The sequence below is a fragment of the Podarcis erhardii genome (genome assembly GCF_964252035.2).
Source record: "Podarcis erhardii genome assembly, chromosome: 7".
Lineage (NCBI taxonomy): Eukaryota > Metazoa > Chordata > Lepidosauria > Squamata > Lacertidae > Podarcis > Podarcis erhardii.
Genome location: NC_138511.1, coordinates 28,748,747 through 28,768,948, shown reverse-complemented (window position 1 = coordinate 28,768,948; position 20,202 = coordinate 28,748,747). Strand labels below are relative to the sequence as shown.

Here is a 20,202-nt window from a genome sequence, read left to right as displayed (position 1 = left end):
AAAGGAGGAGATGTTTGTGGGGGGCTGATTGCTCTCCCACTGGGAAGCCTGAGAAATGAAGGACAGAGAGTTTTCCTCCCGTCATGATCCAAACTGGCACGCCATCAGCCATCAATTGAAAAAGGAGTGGGAGCAAGGGAGGCGGCCTGAAAGAGGGCCATCAAGAAGTGGTGCAGTTCTTCCCTTCTGATTGGAGAACTTGCTCTCTAGAGCAAAGGTACCCATGCCATAAAAATGCCTCTTGCAATTGGGAAGCTGGCTTGAACAGGTTAAGGGTTCAACAGACTGGACAATTCATAAAACAACACACGTTTTGAGCTCCTCCTTATGCAGGCCATCCAGAGGGGAATGGCATCACACTCTACTTTTACTATTACAATTTTCACCCTACGTAAAGTTGGTATGGGAGCCAGATCTTAAGGAACAATTTGAGGTATCTCAATGGATGAAGATCTGGTCTATCCACCCTTTTAGACTGCCTCTGCCAGCATTGGGGGTGGGGGTGGGGAGTCTTCCATCAGTAGTATTTTACCCTAGAATGTTTGGCTCACATGTATGTATTTTTCCTATTTTTGATAAAGGTAATGCAGATCCTATATGTAAACAGTAAACTATATATCTTCTGGTAGCAGCTTGATTAGTCATCACTCAGGGCCGGGAAGACGCTTCATGCTGCACCCTAGATAGCTGGTTCAAGAAAGTTATGTTCATTGCTATTTCAGAGATATTGAGATGTAATCTTCCTGTGGCTAGGAAGACACTGATTCTTCTGATTGCACCTCTGCTTGTGGGTTATTTTTAATCAATATTTGTTTATTTTATTAAATTTATATATGACAATGCAGTCAGACAGGCAAATCCCTTCAGAATACAATTTTATTTGACCAGATCTATAAACAGGCAAGACATTTTTTCTCATCATTGTACAGTATAAGTTGTGTTTTATACCCCATTTATAATTTTATTTGTGTCCATTTCATTCACTCCTGATTTTTTCTTTTGACTTTATTATCAAGAGCTCCTTGCACTGAACTTACATTATTTTGTTATTATTGATTGTTTCTCTCTCTGTGTGTAACATTGTTCAATATTTTTTAATTAAAAAATGTATCCTGCCAAACCGTATCCAACTAAGCTTTGCATGGAGTAGGTCCACAGAAATCAATAGATCTAAGTTAGTCATGTCCATTAATTTCAATAGGTCTACTTTTTCAAAAGTTGTAAAACAATGAAGTCGACTTAGCTTAAGTACTGATTAAATTTTGTCTTTCCTGTTCTAATAATTGTAATGATTCAAATATAGCTGTGTTATTATTCAAAAACATTTGAACAATCAACTGATAGAATCTTTTTTTGGACATCCTTCCCACAAATAATCCTGGGAACTATAGTTTACCCATCACAGAGCCGCGGTTCCCAAAACCCTTTTAAAAAACTACAGTTCCCTTTTCTTTGTGGCAGCTTGAGGCTAGTGTACTCCCCCAGTCTCAGACTTTGAGGGAAGGGGAATCTCTACCTATGACTTGCATATGGGACTCCCCCGTGGTGGGGTGGGCTCTTCCATTTTACATATGTAAATCTAACACTACAAGATCTATAACCCACCAACCCACAAAGCTGTGGGCAGGCAGTGCCATTCACTTCCTTCGTCTCCCAGGCTAGATACCCAATTCCAAAAAAGATGTGAATGTTTCCCTAAAGGCCACCTGATGAATGTGCATCTAAGATGCAAGTTTTAACTGGCCAGCCCAAGGCCAACCCACTACCCAAGACAGCACCCAGCCTTACTCCCATACCAGGGCAGCTTAAATTGCAGGATACTCACATCTGATCACTTACCTCCCGAGATTCACATTCAGCTGGAAGAGCTTTGCTCCCACCTCCCGCCATATCTTCAGCATGGCTGCTCTAAAACTTGTGACCGCTCAGGTACAGAAAGTGGTGCCCAGGTGATGTCTCCGCTCCCTTCAAACACATAACTATATTGCTCTTTATATAGCTGTCTGGAAATTTGGAAATTTCCTACACAAACATCGTCAGTGCCACAAGCCACAAATGTAGAGAACAAACTGATATTGCGCTATTGACAGAAGAACATACACACACAAAAAGAATTCCTCTGAATCCAGACAACAACAGACTCTAAAAACAACCATCAAAGAGGCTTGACCTCCCCCTAGGAAACAGGAGATGGCTGACAATTCATATGGCTGGTCTCCCTGGTTCAGGGAACTGCTTTAACATCTAACCAGAAGCTCTGGAGAAATAAATCTTCAACAGCAAACTGTTTAGCAAGTGGAAGAATCATGTACCTCCCTTTAATTGGAAGCCAACTACCAATTAAAATACTATTATCAGATGACTTAGCCTATTGCTTCAGTTGCTAAAGCAGGTGTTCAGGTAACTTACAATACAATGACAAAAATGGGAGGCAGAATCTCCTCGCCTCAAAAAGGATGCTGCAGAGCTGGGAAAGGTTTGAAAAAGGGCAACCAGAATGATCACAAGGATGGATCAAAGCTCACAGCACTTGCAGCTTTCCAGTTTGGATAAAAACCAAGAAAGAGGAGAACATGGTAGAAGTGCATAAAATTACACAACTTGTGGGAAAAGGGAATAAAGAAATGTTTGTCTCCCTCTTTCACAATATTAGAACTCAGGGCCATCCAACAAAGCAGACTGTTGGAAGATTCAAGATAGACAAAAGAAAGTGCATCTTCACACAGCACACAATGGAATTCACTTCATGGAGGATAAGGCTATCAATGGCTACTAGCCACTATGGCTAAGTTCCAGTGTCAGAAATCAGCCATGTGCCTGGCGTGTGTGTTTTTTCCGACTAACACGGGTCAATTTTGAGAACATGGAGATCTCTGGATGCCAGGTTGGTGACTGGGAAAAGCAAAATGTCACTTACAGAAACCTCTGAAATATTTTCCTGGAAGCTTGAATTAGTTTTATTCTGGATTGTTTTATTTGATGTTTTAATGTGCTAGAAAGCAGTATAGAAATTATCATCATCATCATTATTCTATTATTATTATTATTATTATTATTATTATTATTATTATTATTATTATTTTCCCAGTAGTGATGTATGGAAGTGAGAGCTGGGCCATAAAGAAGGCTGATTGCCGAAGAATTGATGCTTTTGAATTATGGTGCTGGAGGAGATTCTTGAGAGTCCCATGGAATGCAAGAAGATCAAACCTATCCATTCTGAAGGAAATCAGCCCTGAGTGCTCACTGGAAGGACAGATCCTGAAGCTAAGGCTCCAATACTTTGGCCACCTCATGAGAAGACAAGACTCCCTGGAAAAGACCCCGATGTTGGGAAAGATGGAGGGTGCAAGGAGAAGGGGACGACAGAGGACGAGATGGTTGGACAGTGTTCTCGAAGCTACCAGCATGAGTTTGACCAAGCTGCGGGAGGCAGTGGAAGACAGGAGTGCCTGGCGTGCTCTGGTCCATGGGGTAACGAAGAGTCAGACACGACTAAACAACTAAACAACAACAACAACAACAACAACTGGGGAGAATGGTGCCTAGATATTCCATTGTGGTGACTGTAACCTAGGTTTAATGTGCCATTTGGTGATTAGATTATATATCTGAGTTTCTAACACTGCTATGTTCTCTCTCCACTGTCAGAAGCAATATGCCTGTGAACACTAGCCGCTGGGAATCTCATGTGGGAAGAGAGCTTCTCAATGGGGCATCTGTTTGGACTGCGAGAACAGGATGCTGGGCTAGATGGGTCTTTCGCCTGATTCTGCTACAGGGCTCTTGCATTCTAAAATGGTGATGTAAAGTTCAACTCCTTCTGTGAGCCAAAGAAGACATACTAAAATGTAGGCTGAAGAGAAAAGTGGAATGCTGCTAGATAGCAGGTAATGAGCACAGTGCCTATTCCTATAAGGAGCTTTATGGAATGTGGGACAATGGAGAAAGGGGTCAAAAAATATGAAAGAAGGTGGAATTAAGGGAACATGTAGGCTGGCCAGTGATAAATTACAGTAGGCGAGGTGGAGTGAAAAATGTAGAAATAGGGAGAACTGCTGAGCCATGAACAAACAAAATCAGAGGAATGAAGTATCTATCTAGTGAAGGACGCTTGGTACCATTAATTAGTTGTTATTGGGTTCATTATGTGGCTTCAAATACCCACATGCATGAGTCATCACCTAGGACACAGGTTTCACCTCATTGTTGGGTTCACCATCAGCATTAGGTCATGAAATGCAGGAGGGAGGTGTCTGAGAAGGAGATATTCAAGTTAAGCAAGCTCATGAAACTGTTAAATGAAAGTCCAGGGAGGGAAAGCCACAAAAGAAACACTGTAAACATTCTCTCTCAGGCCACAATCCTAGGCACACTGATAAAGGAGCAAGTGGCACTGAACTAAATGGACAGCTTAATTTCCAGATTGATGTGTGCAGGATCGGACTACCAGGAGCCACCTTGGCCTGCAATATAGAAATCTTCCCATTTCCCCCCATCCCAATGAGAGAGCCTCCCCCAAAGCCACTCTGTCTGGGAGGTTCCAGAGAAGGAAGGGTTTTGCCAATACACCCAATCCCCAAACCTGAAAGGATCCAGAATCTGAGATGAGGAAGAAATCCTGCTTTTAAAATGCTATTTTAAAGAGTTTCAGGCCACCATTGGGAAATGGGGGGGGGGGGGAGTGAGGAGAAGTGGAAGAGAAGAATCCATGAAACTACATAAACAGCTGTCAATATAATACAAGCATTGTGTTTTCCAAAACCCTGACACCCAACCATATAGAAATCTGCTCCTAGCATTCAGCAAGACAGTAAAGATGCAAAAGCAGAGGAAGACTGAGAGCTCATTCACTTGAATGAGTTCCACCACAACCAGTAATTTTTCTGTTTGAAAAGGCCATATCCAAAATAAAAATGTGAAACAAACAAGAAGACAGCATAGCTTGACAATTAATTAATCCTCACTTGCCTAGAAGTAGAAACATTTTATGGAAAAGTGGCTCAGAAAACTAATCCAAGGACCCTGTGGCAAACAAATAAATGGGAAGCAGTTGTAGCAGTTTAGTGGCAGAGCATCGGCTTTACACAAAACCCTAGAAAGCCACTGCCAGTCAATGTAGGTAACACTGAACTAAGCAGGCCAAAGGTTTGACGATTACTTCTTGCGTGCAATTAACTTGCAAAATTGCAGACTTGAGCAGCTGAAATTCCACAATTTAACTGCACACAAGGTAGAGAACTTAAAGCCTCCTGTGTTGTTGTTGTTTAGTCGTGTCCCACTCTTCGTGACCCCATGGACTAGAGCACGCCAGGCACTCCTGTCTTCCACTGCCTCCTGCAGTTTGGTCAAACTCATGCTGATTTTCCCTCACTCCCCCTCTTGGTTCCATTGTTTTGTGCTTATTCATGCACGTCTATAACCGGGAGACCAGGGTTCAAATTCCCACTAGGCCACTGAGTCAACCATGGTCCAGTCACAATCTCTCAGCCTAACCTACCTTTTTAAAATGTAACACTGAACTAAGCAGGCCAAAGGTTTGACAATTACTTCTTGCGTGCAATTAACTTGCAAAATTGCAGACTTGAGCAGCTGAAATTCCACAATTTAACTGCACACAAGGTAGAGAACTTAAAACCTCCTTTAGAGCAGGGCTTTTCTGGTGCGGAATAAGCTCTCAGACTTGCTTACAGAGCTCACAAAATCTTGCAGGAACTTGAACAGTCCCGTGAGATCTCGTGAGAGCATCCCAGAGCCTGGTAAGCAAGTCAGTCTTGCTTGGAAGGTAAGGATGGCTGTGCAGGGGCTGTGCAGGGGCATTTCTTGTATATACGTACCATTGCCAAAACATAACCCCACGCAAGACATGGTCATGCTGCATAAGGCAGCTTCCTTTAAAAAAACAGCAGCCTGCCTCCAGCTCTTGAACATTTCCCAAAAATGTCCTGTAGAGGGCAGAGCCTGCTCACCTTCTGCCAGACAACACTACAATAGGCACTTGGTCCAGGGTGACCTTCTCTGTAGACTCCAGAACAAATTACAACAGCTTGCAGGATTAGAAGAGGCAACCTGTTTGTTTGTTTTCGTTTTGGCTACTTATTCCACACCTGAACCTTTATGAAGGCAGTTTCCCCACATACATCTTCGGAGTAACCAACTTGGTCAGACCCTACATTACAAAAAAGAAATCCAAGCCAACAATTTTTTGTCCTACTAAAGGACTCCCTGGAAAAGACCCCGATGTTGGGAAAGATGGAGGGTGCAAGAAGAAGGGGACTACAGAAGACGAGGTGGTTGGACATTGTTCTCGATGCTACCAACATGAGTCTGACCAAACTGCGGGAAGCAGTGGAAGACAGGAGTGCCTGGCGTGCTTTGGTCCATGGGGTCACGAAGAGTCAGACACGACTAAACGACTAAACAACAATTGTTGGGAAGTGCCCTGAGCAACAAACATTTAGGCCAATCCAGTGCAGAGATAAGACAAAAAGTCAAAAGACCACAGACACCTGGATTTTTTAAAGGCACAATCATTAGCATTTTACTGATGCATAACTGAGTGTCCACACATTACATAGGAGCAAATGTGGATTTTCTAAACAGTCGTCAAGGATCTGCAGCTAATCTTGGCTCTCCCTGATATGCATACCTGTTCTATATGTCTTTGTTGCATTCACACTTTCTCATTTTTTCAGAAAACATTTATAGATTAAAACTGAGGGCGCCTGCTGAATCTCTATGGGCAAAGTGTGCCACAAGACTGGACCAATGACACCAATGTTACTTGTTTTTGTCAAATGAGCCTTGCCAACTCAGGGAACAACCAAGAATGATCCTGCAAATGATATAAGGGTTTACGCACTCCCTGAGGTACCCTGGACCTAGGATGTTCAGGGCTTTGTCAATTAATACAAGAACCTTGAACCTGGCTCTGTAGTAGATGGGCAGGCAGGCCGGATGCTTCAACAATGGTGTCCCATGTTCTCAGCCAGATGCCCCCATCAGCAATCTAGCCACCGCATTCTCTACCAGCTGGAGCTTCTGAACTAGGACCAAGGGCAGCCCCACAGAGAATGCATTGCAGTATTTCAGCCTCAAGGTAACCAACACATGTACTGCAGTGGTCAGGCTATGAACTGGGCTGGTGGCTTTGACAAGGCTATGCAAATGCATTGCCCTTGAGAAAGTCAGGATTTAAAGCCAGATTGTTCAAACCCAGCTGTCCACTCTGTTTCTGTTTATTGGAACACCACAGTGTCAAAGCAGATTTTACCATCAAACCAACAGCTGAATTTAACTGCAAATATAGTGATTTGCAAAGGGATGCCAGAGGTAGAGAGGACTGGGCTTGGTCAGGAAATGCTACGTTTAAAATAAATAAACCATAGTAAAAATAAATAAATGAAATAAAGCTTCCAGAGGCTATATAAATTAAAATGCCAACAGCCCAAGGGAGATGTTTATGAATGCAATTCCCAATGCACTTATGTTAAACTTCTGCAAATGCACAAAGCTGAGTGAAAACCCAGCAAGTCAGCACAACTGAGAAGAGCAGATATACAGAGAGCAGCAAACTTCTCTCCTAGATCTCTTAAGTGCCTTTGGTGTAAACCCCACCCCAGAGAGTAAGGAGATTAGAAAACCTCACAGGTGGCAGCAGCCTGGTTAGCGTAATTATTCTCATATGCCTACTGCTAATATGACACCAAGGGAAGGCGAAAACTGGAGCCCTTTAAGTGATTTCCCAGTGTAGGTTCCATTGATCAGAGCACAAATATTGCATTGAGAAGATACACAAAGACCACCCTCCACTTGACAATAGTTTGAATCCAGTAGGAGAAATGTAACTTTGCAGCCGCCACATCTTGCTAATGGCACAGCAGCTCAATAAAAGCTGACCATCACACTGAAAATTCATCAGGCCCGACTTTCTCCATTTTCAGGAGAGCTCAGGGTGGTAGTAGAGAGAAACTAAACTACAGTACATCACAAATCTGCACAGCATCAATTTGTAGATTAACACTCAGGAACATGTGTGTTTCTTTAACCCAACCCTGAAGAAATAGGTTAGTCCCCACCCAGAACAAACACAATTTATGCCTCCAGGTCATAAAATACTGAGTAAAATATTTACCATCTAAGTGACAATAAGCACTGTTCAAGCAGCAATACCCAGGCTACATTCACACCATGCACTGTGATACCAGTCATAGAGACCTGTATTTTTTTAAGATGTTGAGAGTTGTTAGGAGGACCCTATTCCCCTCTGAGATATATAGTTCTGTGAGTTCCCTGAGAAGAGGAAGTGATTGTGAAATCACACCGAGAACCATAGGTCTTTGAGGAGAATAGGGGCTCCTAGCAACTTTCATCATCCTCAACGAAATACAGCTCCCATAACTTTTTTTTGGGGGGGGCATAACTATTTAAAGTGGCATCATAGTGCTTTAAATGTATGGTGTGAATGTGGGCAGTATGAAGTGAGGCTCAGGGGGATTGGGAGGGGGAGAGACAAATAAAATAATAATTAAATTACCTGTTTGATTAGACTGTCTATAATAACCCTCCCCACTCACTGAAAGATTCTCCAGCAAAGGTACTGAACCGCAAGCTAACACAAATAAAACGGGGAATACAGAAACAGCATTAAAACCCACAACCATTAAAAGCAAATAAGAAGAGCAAAATATTTCCCAGTAAGCTGAAAACCAACAGCAAAGGCCCTAGCAACCAAATAAGGAGAGGGAGTTGTAGAGAGGAACGTCCATAAATTGCGCCCCCTCCTTTTGGCCTCCACTACACCTGATGGTGAGCCAGTAATTGGGCAGGTGGTCCACCAAGCCTCCACTTCCCAGAGCCTCTTTAATTTAAAGATTTTTAGGGTAAAACCAACACTTTTGAATTGACCTATAAACGGTTTGAGCATCCACTGGGCAATTTTCGAAGGAGATGTGAGTCTCAATACCAGCACTAGGCAACAGCCTTGCTGTTGCATTATGAACCAACTGAAGTTTCCAGATAGCCTTCAGAGGTAGTGTATTACGGTAATGTGATCTGCAGGTTATCAAGATGTGGATGACTGTGGACAAATTCCTCCCCTGCAGTTGACACACCAGGTTAAATAAACAAGAAGGGGCTGCAAGCCATACAAAGTACCTGAGCATCCACCACTGAGGGCTGGATCTAACAGCAGCTCCTAAACATCTGATCTGTTAGTGGGTGAACAATCCCAGAAATAAATTGGGCAACAGATCTTTCCCCTAGACCTCACAAACAATACCTTGGTCTTAGCTTAACTCCCATCCAGCACATTTGGAGAACAAAAGCTGCATTACATCGAGCCAGACTCCTTGCACTGAGACATGGGCTCTCTAGAGTTTACGAAAAGCCTGCTAGATCAGGCCAGTGGTCCGTCTAGTCCAGCATCCTTTCCTCACAGTGGCCAACCAGACGCATGTAGGAAACCCGCAAGCAGGATCCAAGCACAAGGGCATTCTCTCCTCCTATGGTTTCCAGCAACTGGTTATGATGAGAGGCAATGACTGGCCCAAGGTTACTCAGTGAGTTTCATCATGGCTCAGTGGGGATCTGAAGCCTGGTCTCCCAGGTCCTAGTAGTCCAATACTCTAACTACTACACCACACTGTCTCTCTGTTCTTGTCCTGCCAATCCCCATCAGGCTCAGGTGTTTACATAATTTACACAATAATAACTTTTTTGAACTGATTTATAATGTTGGCACTTTAGAATGAATTCTGAAATGTGGCATACACTAGCATCTTGGAAGTCCCACGCAAAGCGTTAGCATTCATTGCATACTAATGCTAAATGTCCATAGTGGCAAAATATTTTTCTATTTCTGGATGTTCACAAAATTAATCTGGGATTGTCAGCATTCATAGTGACAACTGACTTTACCATGCCAACAACTTAACCCCTATATCCCGCCACCAGTCTTCTGCCCCATTCACTTCAATTTGATCTCCAGGAATCCTTTCCTCTTCCAACACTGATAGATAGCAAGAGAGAGTGGATGAATAAGGACGTACCCTCTGAACAGCCACACCTTGAAGACAAGACAACCCTTGAGCATACAAGTGTCACTTCCTTCACTACATATATTAACAGCAATCTATGTGGGTTCACTCTCAAAGCAGCAGAACTTTGACTGGCATAGTACCAGTGCCATGGAGTGCCCTTCCCAGAGAGACTTCTCAAACTTCGTTGTAGTGCTGTAATGCCGGGTGGAAATAAAAACGTAAGAATAAGTTGGACATCTGGGTTAGGCCAAACAGAGCCCATTGAGTCCAGTATTCTGGCCAACCAGATGCTCCAGAAGCCCACAAGCTTGAGTCTAACAGCAGCCTCCCCACACAATCCCCAGCAGTTGGCATTCAGAGCTACACTGCCTCCAAGCCCAGATGCTTTAATCTAGCCACCATATGTAGTAGCCATTGATAGACTCACAAGAACCTAAGAAGAGCCTACTGGATCAGATCAGCGGATTAACTAGACAGCAATGTTTCTGAATACCAGTTGCTAGAAACCACAGGAGGGGAGAGTGCTTTTGTGCTTGGATCCTGCTAGTGAGTTTCCCACATGCATCTGGTTGGCCACTGTGAGAACAGGACAGTGGAATAGGTGGCCACCTCTGGCCTGATCCAACATACTCTTTTTATGTTCTATTCACAGAGTGACCACTCAATTGCCCCAGCAGGAAGCTCACAAACAGGATTTGACTGCACAGCAATACTCTCCCAGTTTGTGATTCCCAGCAGCTGCTATTCAGTCACATTGCTTCAGGCAGTGGAGGTAAAACCCAACAATCATGTCTAGTCATCATGGATAGCCTTCTCCTCCATGAATCTGTCAAAATCCCCTTTAATGCTCTTCAAGCTGGTCGCCAACATATCTGTTCTGCAAGGCCTCACTGGCTGAAGTGATACTGAGGGTTGCAGTCAACAAAGTTCCACTTAGCATAGATCCATTGAAATTAATGACTCACGTCCATGAACCTCAATGAGTCTGCTCCAAATAGGATTAGCATCGGACACAACCCCGAACCTGCTCTTGGCCTTAAGCAACTCGTGGGTCAGTTGTTCCTGTTGATTTTAGTCCTGGTGACTTCTTCTCTTTCAAGCAGAGGCGATGCTCTATTTCAGCTCCTTTGGTATTTTAGGGTATTACATAATTTTAATGGGGCAAATCCAAAATAAGCCCAAGTCAGGGTGCGCTCACTGAAATTAATGGGGACAGGGCCAATTGAGGCCCATAAACATCCATGGTTCTACTCTGAGTAACGCTTAGCTGGATACGACCCAATATCACTAAGCCGTATTTGTGGTGTCAATTGGCTAAAAAGGGTGGGGTGTGAAGTTTAGAAACAGATGTACCGAGCACCCCCTGATGAGGGAAGCGGCCTTCTGCACGTGCCCAGAGGCCCTCTCCCTCCCCCAATTTAGGCTCATAAACTTCCATGGGTCTATTCTGAGTAAGGTTTAGATGGGTACAGTCCAATATCGCATCTCACTAGGAGGAATCTGTGGTGTGTCATCTGGAAGAAATGGTGGGGATCTAATGGTGGTATTGAGCCCTCCTTTCCCCAGGCCCTCTGCACATGCCCAGAGGCGCCCTCTCCCCCCACCCGCCCTTTTATTCTCTCTACACCTTCCACGGCAAAGCCCCCACCCCACCCCCCGGGGGGAAGGCGGCGTTTTCCTGACAGGACGAGCCCACTGGCTCTTGGCGGCGGTACCTGCTGATCTGGATGGCGGCCGGGCCGGAGATTGGCGAGGCGGCGGCGGCTTCCCCGCTGGCGGGGCCCCTGGCGAGCTGCATGAGGGAAGCAAGGATGGCGGGAGAGACAACGGGAACCGCAGCAAGAAAAACCGGCCGGCGGACTCAATGACTGACAGGCGGACCGAGGGAAGGCAACGGAGGGGCGGTGCCTCCCGAAGTAGGACACGCCTTCCCACGCCGCCATTGGCTCTCCGCTCCGGGCACCTCTTCCCTGCCCGCCGCCCACCCGCCCCCAACTCCCTCCTCATTGGCCAGGCTCTCGCCTCATTTCAAACCGCCGAGCGACCACCTCCCTTGCCCACGTGACGGCAACAAAAGAGCGAAAGGAGGGGGAAGTGGGAGAGGTCGCGGTCTCTAGGGAAGTCGACGGTCGCTTCTTCCGGCTCCGAACGGAACACGCAAGGAGAAGCGTTGCCAAGCGACGGAGGCGCCATAGAGGTGCGCAGGGGTAGAGTGCCCCCCTAAAAGCAACTCTGGCGTGATTAGGCGGCTAATGCCCTGTGCATAATATAAGATGTGATATCATCACCATTACAATTACTTTGTGTTTTTATTATTTATTGTATTTTCAAGTGCTATACGATTTATTGAGTGTGCAGTTATAAACCATAATTTATAAGATTATGAATTTTTCATGTTTCTCAATTGTTTATATTATATTTATTTAAGTCGTTAATTAAAAGCCAAAGGCATGGAAGAAAATAAATCTTTCTCTGTAGCACCTAAAGCTATGGTGCCAGATGAGCCTCCTAAGGGAGAGCATTTCAGGGGTAGGGAGCCACCACTAAAAAGTCCCTGTTCGAATGTTGCCACCCCTTGGACCTCCAAAGGAAGACTTCAGATGACAATTGCAAGGTCTGGGTTGGGGAGAGCTGGTCCTTGAGGTACTGAGGGTCCTAAGAGTTTAGGGGTCAAAACCACATTGAATTGGGTCTGGAAACTCATTGGTAGCCAATGCAGTCAGACCAGGACTAGTGCTATGTATGGGCTAAAACTGACATGCCCCAGGAAACAACTTGGCAGCTGAATTCTGTGCCAGCTGCGATTTCCAAACCGCCTTGAACAGCAGCCCCACATATCATGCATTGCAGTAATATAACCTAGAGGTTACCAGAGCACAGGCAATAGAAGTTAGGCTATCTCTGTTCACATAGGGGTTTAGCTGGACCACCAGCTGAAACTGATGGAAGTCACTTTGTGCCACTGAGGCCACCTGGGCCTCAAAAGAAAGTGATGATTCCATAAATACCTCCAAGCTACATACCCACTTCTTCAGAGGGAGTGTAACCCCATCAAGAGCAGGCAACCTCCCATCCATCAGGTCTAGTGAATGGCCCACTAACAGTGCCTCCATCTTGTCTGAATTGAGCTTCAGTTTATTGGCTCTCATCAAGCCCATTAGCTAGACAAGACATCAGTCCTGTATTTCCACTGTCACCTTTATAAATGTAAAGAAGTAGAGTTGTGTGTCATCAGCATCCAAAACTCTGGATGGCACCACTCAGCAGTATCATGTAGGTGTTAAAGAGCATGGGGGATAATATTGCATACTGCGGAACCCCACACTGAAGGCTCCATCAGGCTAAACAGCACTCCCCAAACACCAGTCTCCGAAAGCAACCATCTGTGTAGAAATGGCACCACCACAAAGCGGAGTGACCCACCCTCAATTTGGACAGCCGCTCCAGAAAGATATCATGGTCAATGTTATGGAAAGTCACTGAGAGATCAAGGAGAATTAACAGGGACTCATTCCCCCTGTCTCTCTCCTGACAGAAGACATCTTACGGGATGACCAAATCAGTTTCCATGCCAAAATTGGACTTAAACCCCAATTAGTATGGATCTAGAAAATCAGTTTCATCCAAGAGAGCTGTAAAAAAAGGGGGGGGGACCACCTCAATGATCAAGACTCAAAAATCATAAACCTTTATTGCCGTCAACATCTTTATGGGGATGAAGAAGGGAGGGAACCCTTAAAAATAACCCAAACTCCACCCAGTTTCCAAAGAGGGTAGCCCCAATTGTGTTGTTTGCCAGCCTTCCCTAGCCCCCTGCCAACCCCACCATCACTTCTCTTTACCCTTCACTCAACCCCTGTATCCATAGGATATGCTTTAAATGTATGGTGTGAGCAGGAGTGTTGCAGGTGCAAATCCTTCTGTTTTTCTGAAGATACCGTATTTTCCCTCCTAGTCCCATCTCACCCAAGCAATAAACTGCTGGCTGCTATAAGGAACTGTATGTCCTGATTACCCCCATTTCACAGATTTTTTAAAATGCTGACCGTTATTTTAAAGTGGGGAGAGATCAAGCTAATAGGCCTGGCATGACTCAGCAACTTGCCTCCATCTTGCCTTCCAGCTGGTCTTCCTCTCTAAGTGCTATTTTTAGACTTTTAGAGGCAAATCAATTATTTAATGCCTGAAAGGAGTTCTTTCAGGGGATTATTTTTCCAGTGTGCCTTTTCCTTTTGTTTATTTGCTTTTTTAAAAACAAAAAAACAAAAATTCTGCTGCAGAGTTTCCTTGTGTTAATTTTCACTCTAAGTTTGACAGCCTGATTCAAAGCATCTTCACTGAGAAGTGAATCCTTTGCTCCTAACCATGTAACCTTAATGACATTTGGTGGCTGAGAATATTTTAGAGGGATTGGAACAAAATCAGAGACATCCAAGCACAAGTCGCTGGGTCAAATTCATGACTGTTGCATGACCCAAATTCACTTACGCTATCTGCACATTAAAAGCTGAAAATGCAGAGGCTCCAGGAGTGCTTGAGTTTATCTGGGGTTTGGTTTCCTTGGAATGGAGGGCAATGGAGATTGTGGTGTCTTTAGGATACAGTATATGGTTCTATTTGCACATACATGCACTGTGAGCATATGATGAAGGGGCTCACAGCATTAGCACCCCAACGAATCATGCTCTCCCAGTAGGGTTACAAGGAAGCCCCACACCACAGTTTTTGGGTGCATCTCAGAGAAAGACAAGCCTCTGTTTCTCTAGCTTCCAGAAGCGGCCATGTATTATTGGGGGAACTGTGAATTAGGTGGGCTTCCATTAAAATGAAAAGCAAAAAAAAGACCCCTCTGTCCCTAGGCAAGACCTCACAACTGACCAGCACCTCTCAGTTTCTTGCCTTCTATTACATCCAGTAAACAAAAGCTAAGGGGACTTGGAGTTACTGCACTCACTCCTACTGGTTCCACTAGATGGCAGGAAAGTGCAAAATAAAGAAAGCGGCCCTTCTTTAACTTCTATAGTAGGGTAGCCATATTCCCAAAAGTGAAAACCAGGAGAAAGTTGTTGAACTTTTTTTTGGAACATCTCCCCCCTAAAAAAAACAAACCACACTTCTGTAATTCATTCAGGTCCTGTATATTAAAATCTTCAGTGCTGGTTGGAGTTAATCAGACGACATTGGGTTTTTGGGTAATACCCATTACCCCCATTGTTGGGCGCTGCAAAATGCGGGGTTTTCACTGTAAAACGCTGCAAAACTTTTACCAAAGTTTGGCGCCTGTTTGGAGCAAACTGGACAATGTTGGGTTTGGGGGCATTAACTACAACCCCCTTTTTGATCTATCAGTTACTCTGTGGGGTGTGCAAAATATGGAGTTTTTGCCGTGAAACGCTTGTGAAACTTTGGCGCCAGTTTTGAGGGATCCCAGATTTTGGGGTTCATAGTTAATGAAGCCCCTGTATGGCAAGGTTCCAAAGTTCCAGGTTAGAGGCCTGAGCCTCCATCTGCTCATGCTCAGGGGCCCAATACTTAAGTATTTAAAGGATCAGAATCAATAGATGCATATTTTAATAGTATGCATTTACATAAATCTTGTACATAAATCTTGTACATAAATGCAAATTGTGGTGCAGCAATAAAACTGCTAGCACATTTGCCAAGCTAAGCAGGGTCCAGTTTTGTTTCATACTGGATGGGCGTATATTGAGTTTCCTGCATAGTAGGGGGTTGAAATAGAGGTCCCTTCCACTTCTACAATTTGATCATTCTGTGCTAAACAATGACTAGTTACATTTCACAGAGGGCAAGCCAATGAATTGCCTAGCCAAAATTACCTCAGATACTTTTTTCCCACCACAACCCAGATTTCCCAAATCAGTTGGGTTTTTTTAATACATCTTTATTGGTTTAAAATACAATCATACAATAAAGGTAAGTACAACAAAGTTAAACACAAAAAGGGAAAAAGGGAAAAAAAGAATTCTCCACATCAAAAAGTACAAAAAGAAGTTTAAAAGTAACAAGAAAAGAAAAAGAAAGTAACAATTAAGTACTAGACATTTATACAACATCATGTCTTAGCCAATAAAGTCTTCTGTGAAAAACTTCCAATCGTTCTCATTATACTTTTTCTATTGTCTTGATTTCATTGCACAGTTTGTTTTATATCTTTTTCCATATATTCCTCTAAGATGTTTATTCCATTGATATCATTTATTCCATACATATCATTTTTACAATATAGTCATATATTCCTTAAATATTTTCCATTCTCCATATACATTTTGATTTAAGCTTCCCCTGACTTTTCCAGTCAACTTTGCTAAATGGAAATACTCTATCATGAGTTCCAGTTACAGATAGGTAGCCGTGTTGGTCTGCCATGGTCAAAACAAAATAAAAAAATTCCTTCCAGTAGCACCTTAAAGACCAACTGAGTTAGTTCTAGGTATGAGCTTTCGTGTGCATGCACACTTCTTCAGATAGTGTCTTCTATCTTCTATCATGAGTGTTTGCCATTCTGTTGTTGTTGGTGTTGTTTCGCATTTCCAACTTCCGGCCACCAGTATTCTTGCAGCCATGATTGCACACATAAACAGTGGTCTTGTGTTTTGCTTGAATTCTATTGGAAATATTCCTAACAGGAAAATCTCTGGCCTTTTTTTGATGGTAAATTTAAATAATTTCTTAAATTCGTCATATATGTTATTCCAAAATTCGCTTATAATTATGCAGGTCCACCACATGTGATAGTAAGACCCTATCTCCTTTTTGCATCACCAGTATGTTGGTGAACTACCTATGTACATTTTAGCAAGTTTTAACCAGGTGTGATGCCATCTGTAAAGCATCTTCATGGTATTCTCCCTCAAGTTATAACATGATGTAAATTTGATATCTTGCTGCCACAGTCTTTCCCACTGCTCCATATAGATATTATATCCAAAGTCATGCGTCCACCTTATCGTTGATGTTTTTACCTGCTCCTCTTTCACTTCCCGCTCTAAAAGATATTCATACATTCTTGATATATACTTTCCTTTATTATATAAAGAAGGCTGATTGCTGAAGAATTGATGCTTTTGAATTATGGTGCTGGAGGAGACTCTTGAGAGTCCCATGGACTACAAGAAGATCAAACCTATCCATTCTTAAGGAAATCAGCCCTGAGTGCTCACTGGAAGGACAGATTGTGAAGCCTAGGCTCCAGTACTTTGGCCACCTCATGAGAAGAGAAGACTCCCTGGAAAAGACTCTGATGTTGGGAAAGATGGAGGGCACAAGGAGAAGGGGACGACAGAGGATGAGATGGTTGGACAGTGTTCTCGAAGCTACCAGCATGAGTTTGACCAAACTGCAGGAGGCAGTGGAAGACAGGAGTGCCTGGCGTGCTCTGGTCCATGGGGTGATGAAAAGTCGGACATGACTAAATGACTAAACAACAACAACATTCTCTGGTTGGCCTCTGTTATTTTCTCCTACCAATAGGGAACCTACGTAAGGACTCTATAGGGGCTTTTGGATACCCCATAAGGAAAAAGGGGCAAATTTTTGTTTACAACAGAATGCAGAGTTCCTGGGCAGAGAGATGAAAAGCACCATCTCTTATGCCTAAAGTTGGGCTTGAAAACTTGCATAGAAACAAAGACTGGAAATCCTGCCTTCCTAACAATGAACTGATGTTAAAAGTTTTAAGATGGTGCCAACCATCAACTAAAAAAAAGTTTGTGATATGGCTTCTGATAAAATCTTGTTTTGCTGTCCAGGTGAGATGAGGAAAAGAGATTAGCATATCTTTGGGGCTCTGCTGGCAAGAGCCTTGAGGCTATTGAAACTTCTCCATTAGGTACTGTGAGGAAGGGGGACTGAGTGGCCAAAAAGCGACCCTGTCTTGCCTGGACATTCCTAATAGGAGCCTGATGCTCTTTTCCATTTGCAAATGATAAGGGAGGAATGACAGTGATTGACAAAAGGAAGGAGACAATGAATTGACCTGCTGATATTGCACCTCAGTTGGCTTGGAGCACGCAAACCTGGCTTTCTGTAACGGAATCTCTCTTGAGATCCTCCCAGGCCACAATCTGAGGTACAGGCTATTGTAGCCCAAACTGGATATTTTTAGGGGTGCTTAAGAACACCCTGGCAGATGAGATTGAAGGACCATCAAGCCCAACGTCCTGTTCCATCAGTGAGCAGAAGGCAACCACACTCTGCTGTCACCCTAGCAAGTGTGCCATGCAATGCTATCACCAGGATTTGTGGGGCTCTTAGGCAAGATATGCTTGGTGGGTGCCCTTTCTTCCTTGCTGCCACAGTCACACACTTCCTCACCTTCCCTTTGAGCCTGGTTCAATACCTGTTGCTCCTCCCTCTCCACAGAGAGCTGGTAGCACCAGCAGCAAGGAGGGAGAGGGGCAGCCGAGAAGTGGTAGGGAGACCATCTGAGGCAGCAGACTGGTCCTTGCCACAGAGCCACACAGACTGGAGGCCCTCCAAGTAGTTCTCCTAGAAAATAGCACCTCCAGTGGTGTGGATGTACCATTTCAGGTCAGGCCAAAGTCTAATGTGGAGTACCTATTATTATTTGCATTTTTATCCTACCCTTTTCTCCAGTGAGCTCAAAGTGGTGTACATGGTTGTTTCCCTCCTCTGTCTTTCTTCTTCTTCTTCTTCTTTGGCAATCACTTTAATCCCTACAACAACCCTGTGAGGTAGGTTAGGCTGAGAGATTGTGACTGGACCATGGTTGACTCAGTGGCCTAGTGGGAATTTGAACCCTGGTCTCCCAGTTATAGACGTGCATGAATAAGCACAAAACAATGGAACCAAGAGGGGGAGTGAAGGGAAATCAGCATGAGTTTGACCAAACTGCGGGAGGCAGTGGAAGACAGGAGTGCCTGGCGTGCTCTGGTCCATGGGGTCACGAAGAGTGGGACACGACTAAACAACAACAACACAGGAGGTTTTAAGTTCTCTACCTTGTGTGCAGTTAAATTGTGGAATTTCAGCTGCTCAAGTCTGCAATTTTGCAAGTTAATTGCACGCAAGAAGTAATCGTCAAACCTTTGGCCTGCTTAGTTCAGTATTACCTTCATTGACTGGCAGTGGCTTTCTAGGGTTTCATGTAAAGCAGATGCTCTGCCACTAAACTGCTACAACTGCTTCCCATTTATTTGTTTGCCACAGGGTGCTTGGATTGGTTTTCTGAGCCACTTTTCCATAAAATGTTTCTACTTCTAGGCAAGTGAGGATTAGTTAATTGTCAAGCTATGCTGTTTTCTTGTTTGTTTCATATTTTTATTTTGGATATGGCCTTTTCAAACAGAAAAAGTACTGGTTGTGGTGGAACTCATTCAAGTGAATGAGCTCTCAGTCTTCCTCTGCTTTTGCATCTTTACTGTCTTGCTGAATGCTAGGAGAAGATTTCTATATGGTTGGGTGTCAGGGTTTTGGAAAGCACAATGCTTGTATTATATTGACAGCTGTTTATGTAGTTTCATGGATTCTTCTCTTCCACTTCTCCTCACTTTCCCCCCCCCCCCCCCATTTCCCAATGGTGGCTTGAAACTCTTTAAAATAGCATTTTAAAAGCAGGATTTCTTCCTCATCTCAGATTCTGGATCCTTTCAGGTTTGGGGATTGGGTGTATTGGCAAAACCCTTCCTTCCCTGGAACCTCCCAGACAGAGTGGCTTTGGGGGAGGCTCTCTCATTGGGATGGGGGGAAATGGGAAGATTTCTATATTGCAGGCCAAGGTGGCTCCTGGCAGCCTGATCCTGCACACATCAATCTGGAAATTAAGCTGTCCATTTAGTTCAGTGCCACTTGCTCCTTTATCAGTGTGCCTAGGATTGTGGATATTTTTAGGGGTGCTTAAGAACATCCTGGCAGATGAGACCGAAGGACCATCAAGCCCAAGGTCCTATTCCATCAGTGAGCAGAAGGAAACCACACTCTGCTGTCACCCTAGCAAGTGTGCCATGCAATGCCATCTCCAGTATTTGTGGGGCTCTTGGGCAAAATATGCTTGGTGGGTACCCTTTCCTCCTTGCTGCCATGGTCACACACTTCCTCACTTTCCCTTTTCTGAGCTGGGTTCAGTACCTGTTACTCCTCCCTCTTCACAGAGAACTGGTAGCACCAACGGCAAGGAGGAAGA

The 20,202-nt window shown here is 44.0% G+C and overlaps 1 protein-coding gene across 2 annotated transcripts in view; it reads right to left on the bottom strand.

Annotated features, from left to right (window-relative positions):
• ACOT7 (acyl-CoA thioesterase 7) overlaps positions 1-12,016 on the bottom strand; it is a 65,820-nt gene extending 53,804 nt beyond the window's left edge. Inside the window, exon 1 of one of the 2 annotated variants that reach the window (XM_081871253.1) lies at positions 11,756-12,016. In XM_081871253.1, the coding sequence (XP_081727379.1) occupies positions 11,756-11,838 (83 nt within the window). In that variant the 5' untranslated portion in view covers positions 11,839-12,016. The remainder of the gene's footprint in view (positions 1-11,755) is intronic. The other variant, XM_081871254.1, reaches the window with a different exon arrangement.
• Positions 12,017-20,202: the final 8,186 nt, after the last annotated feature.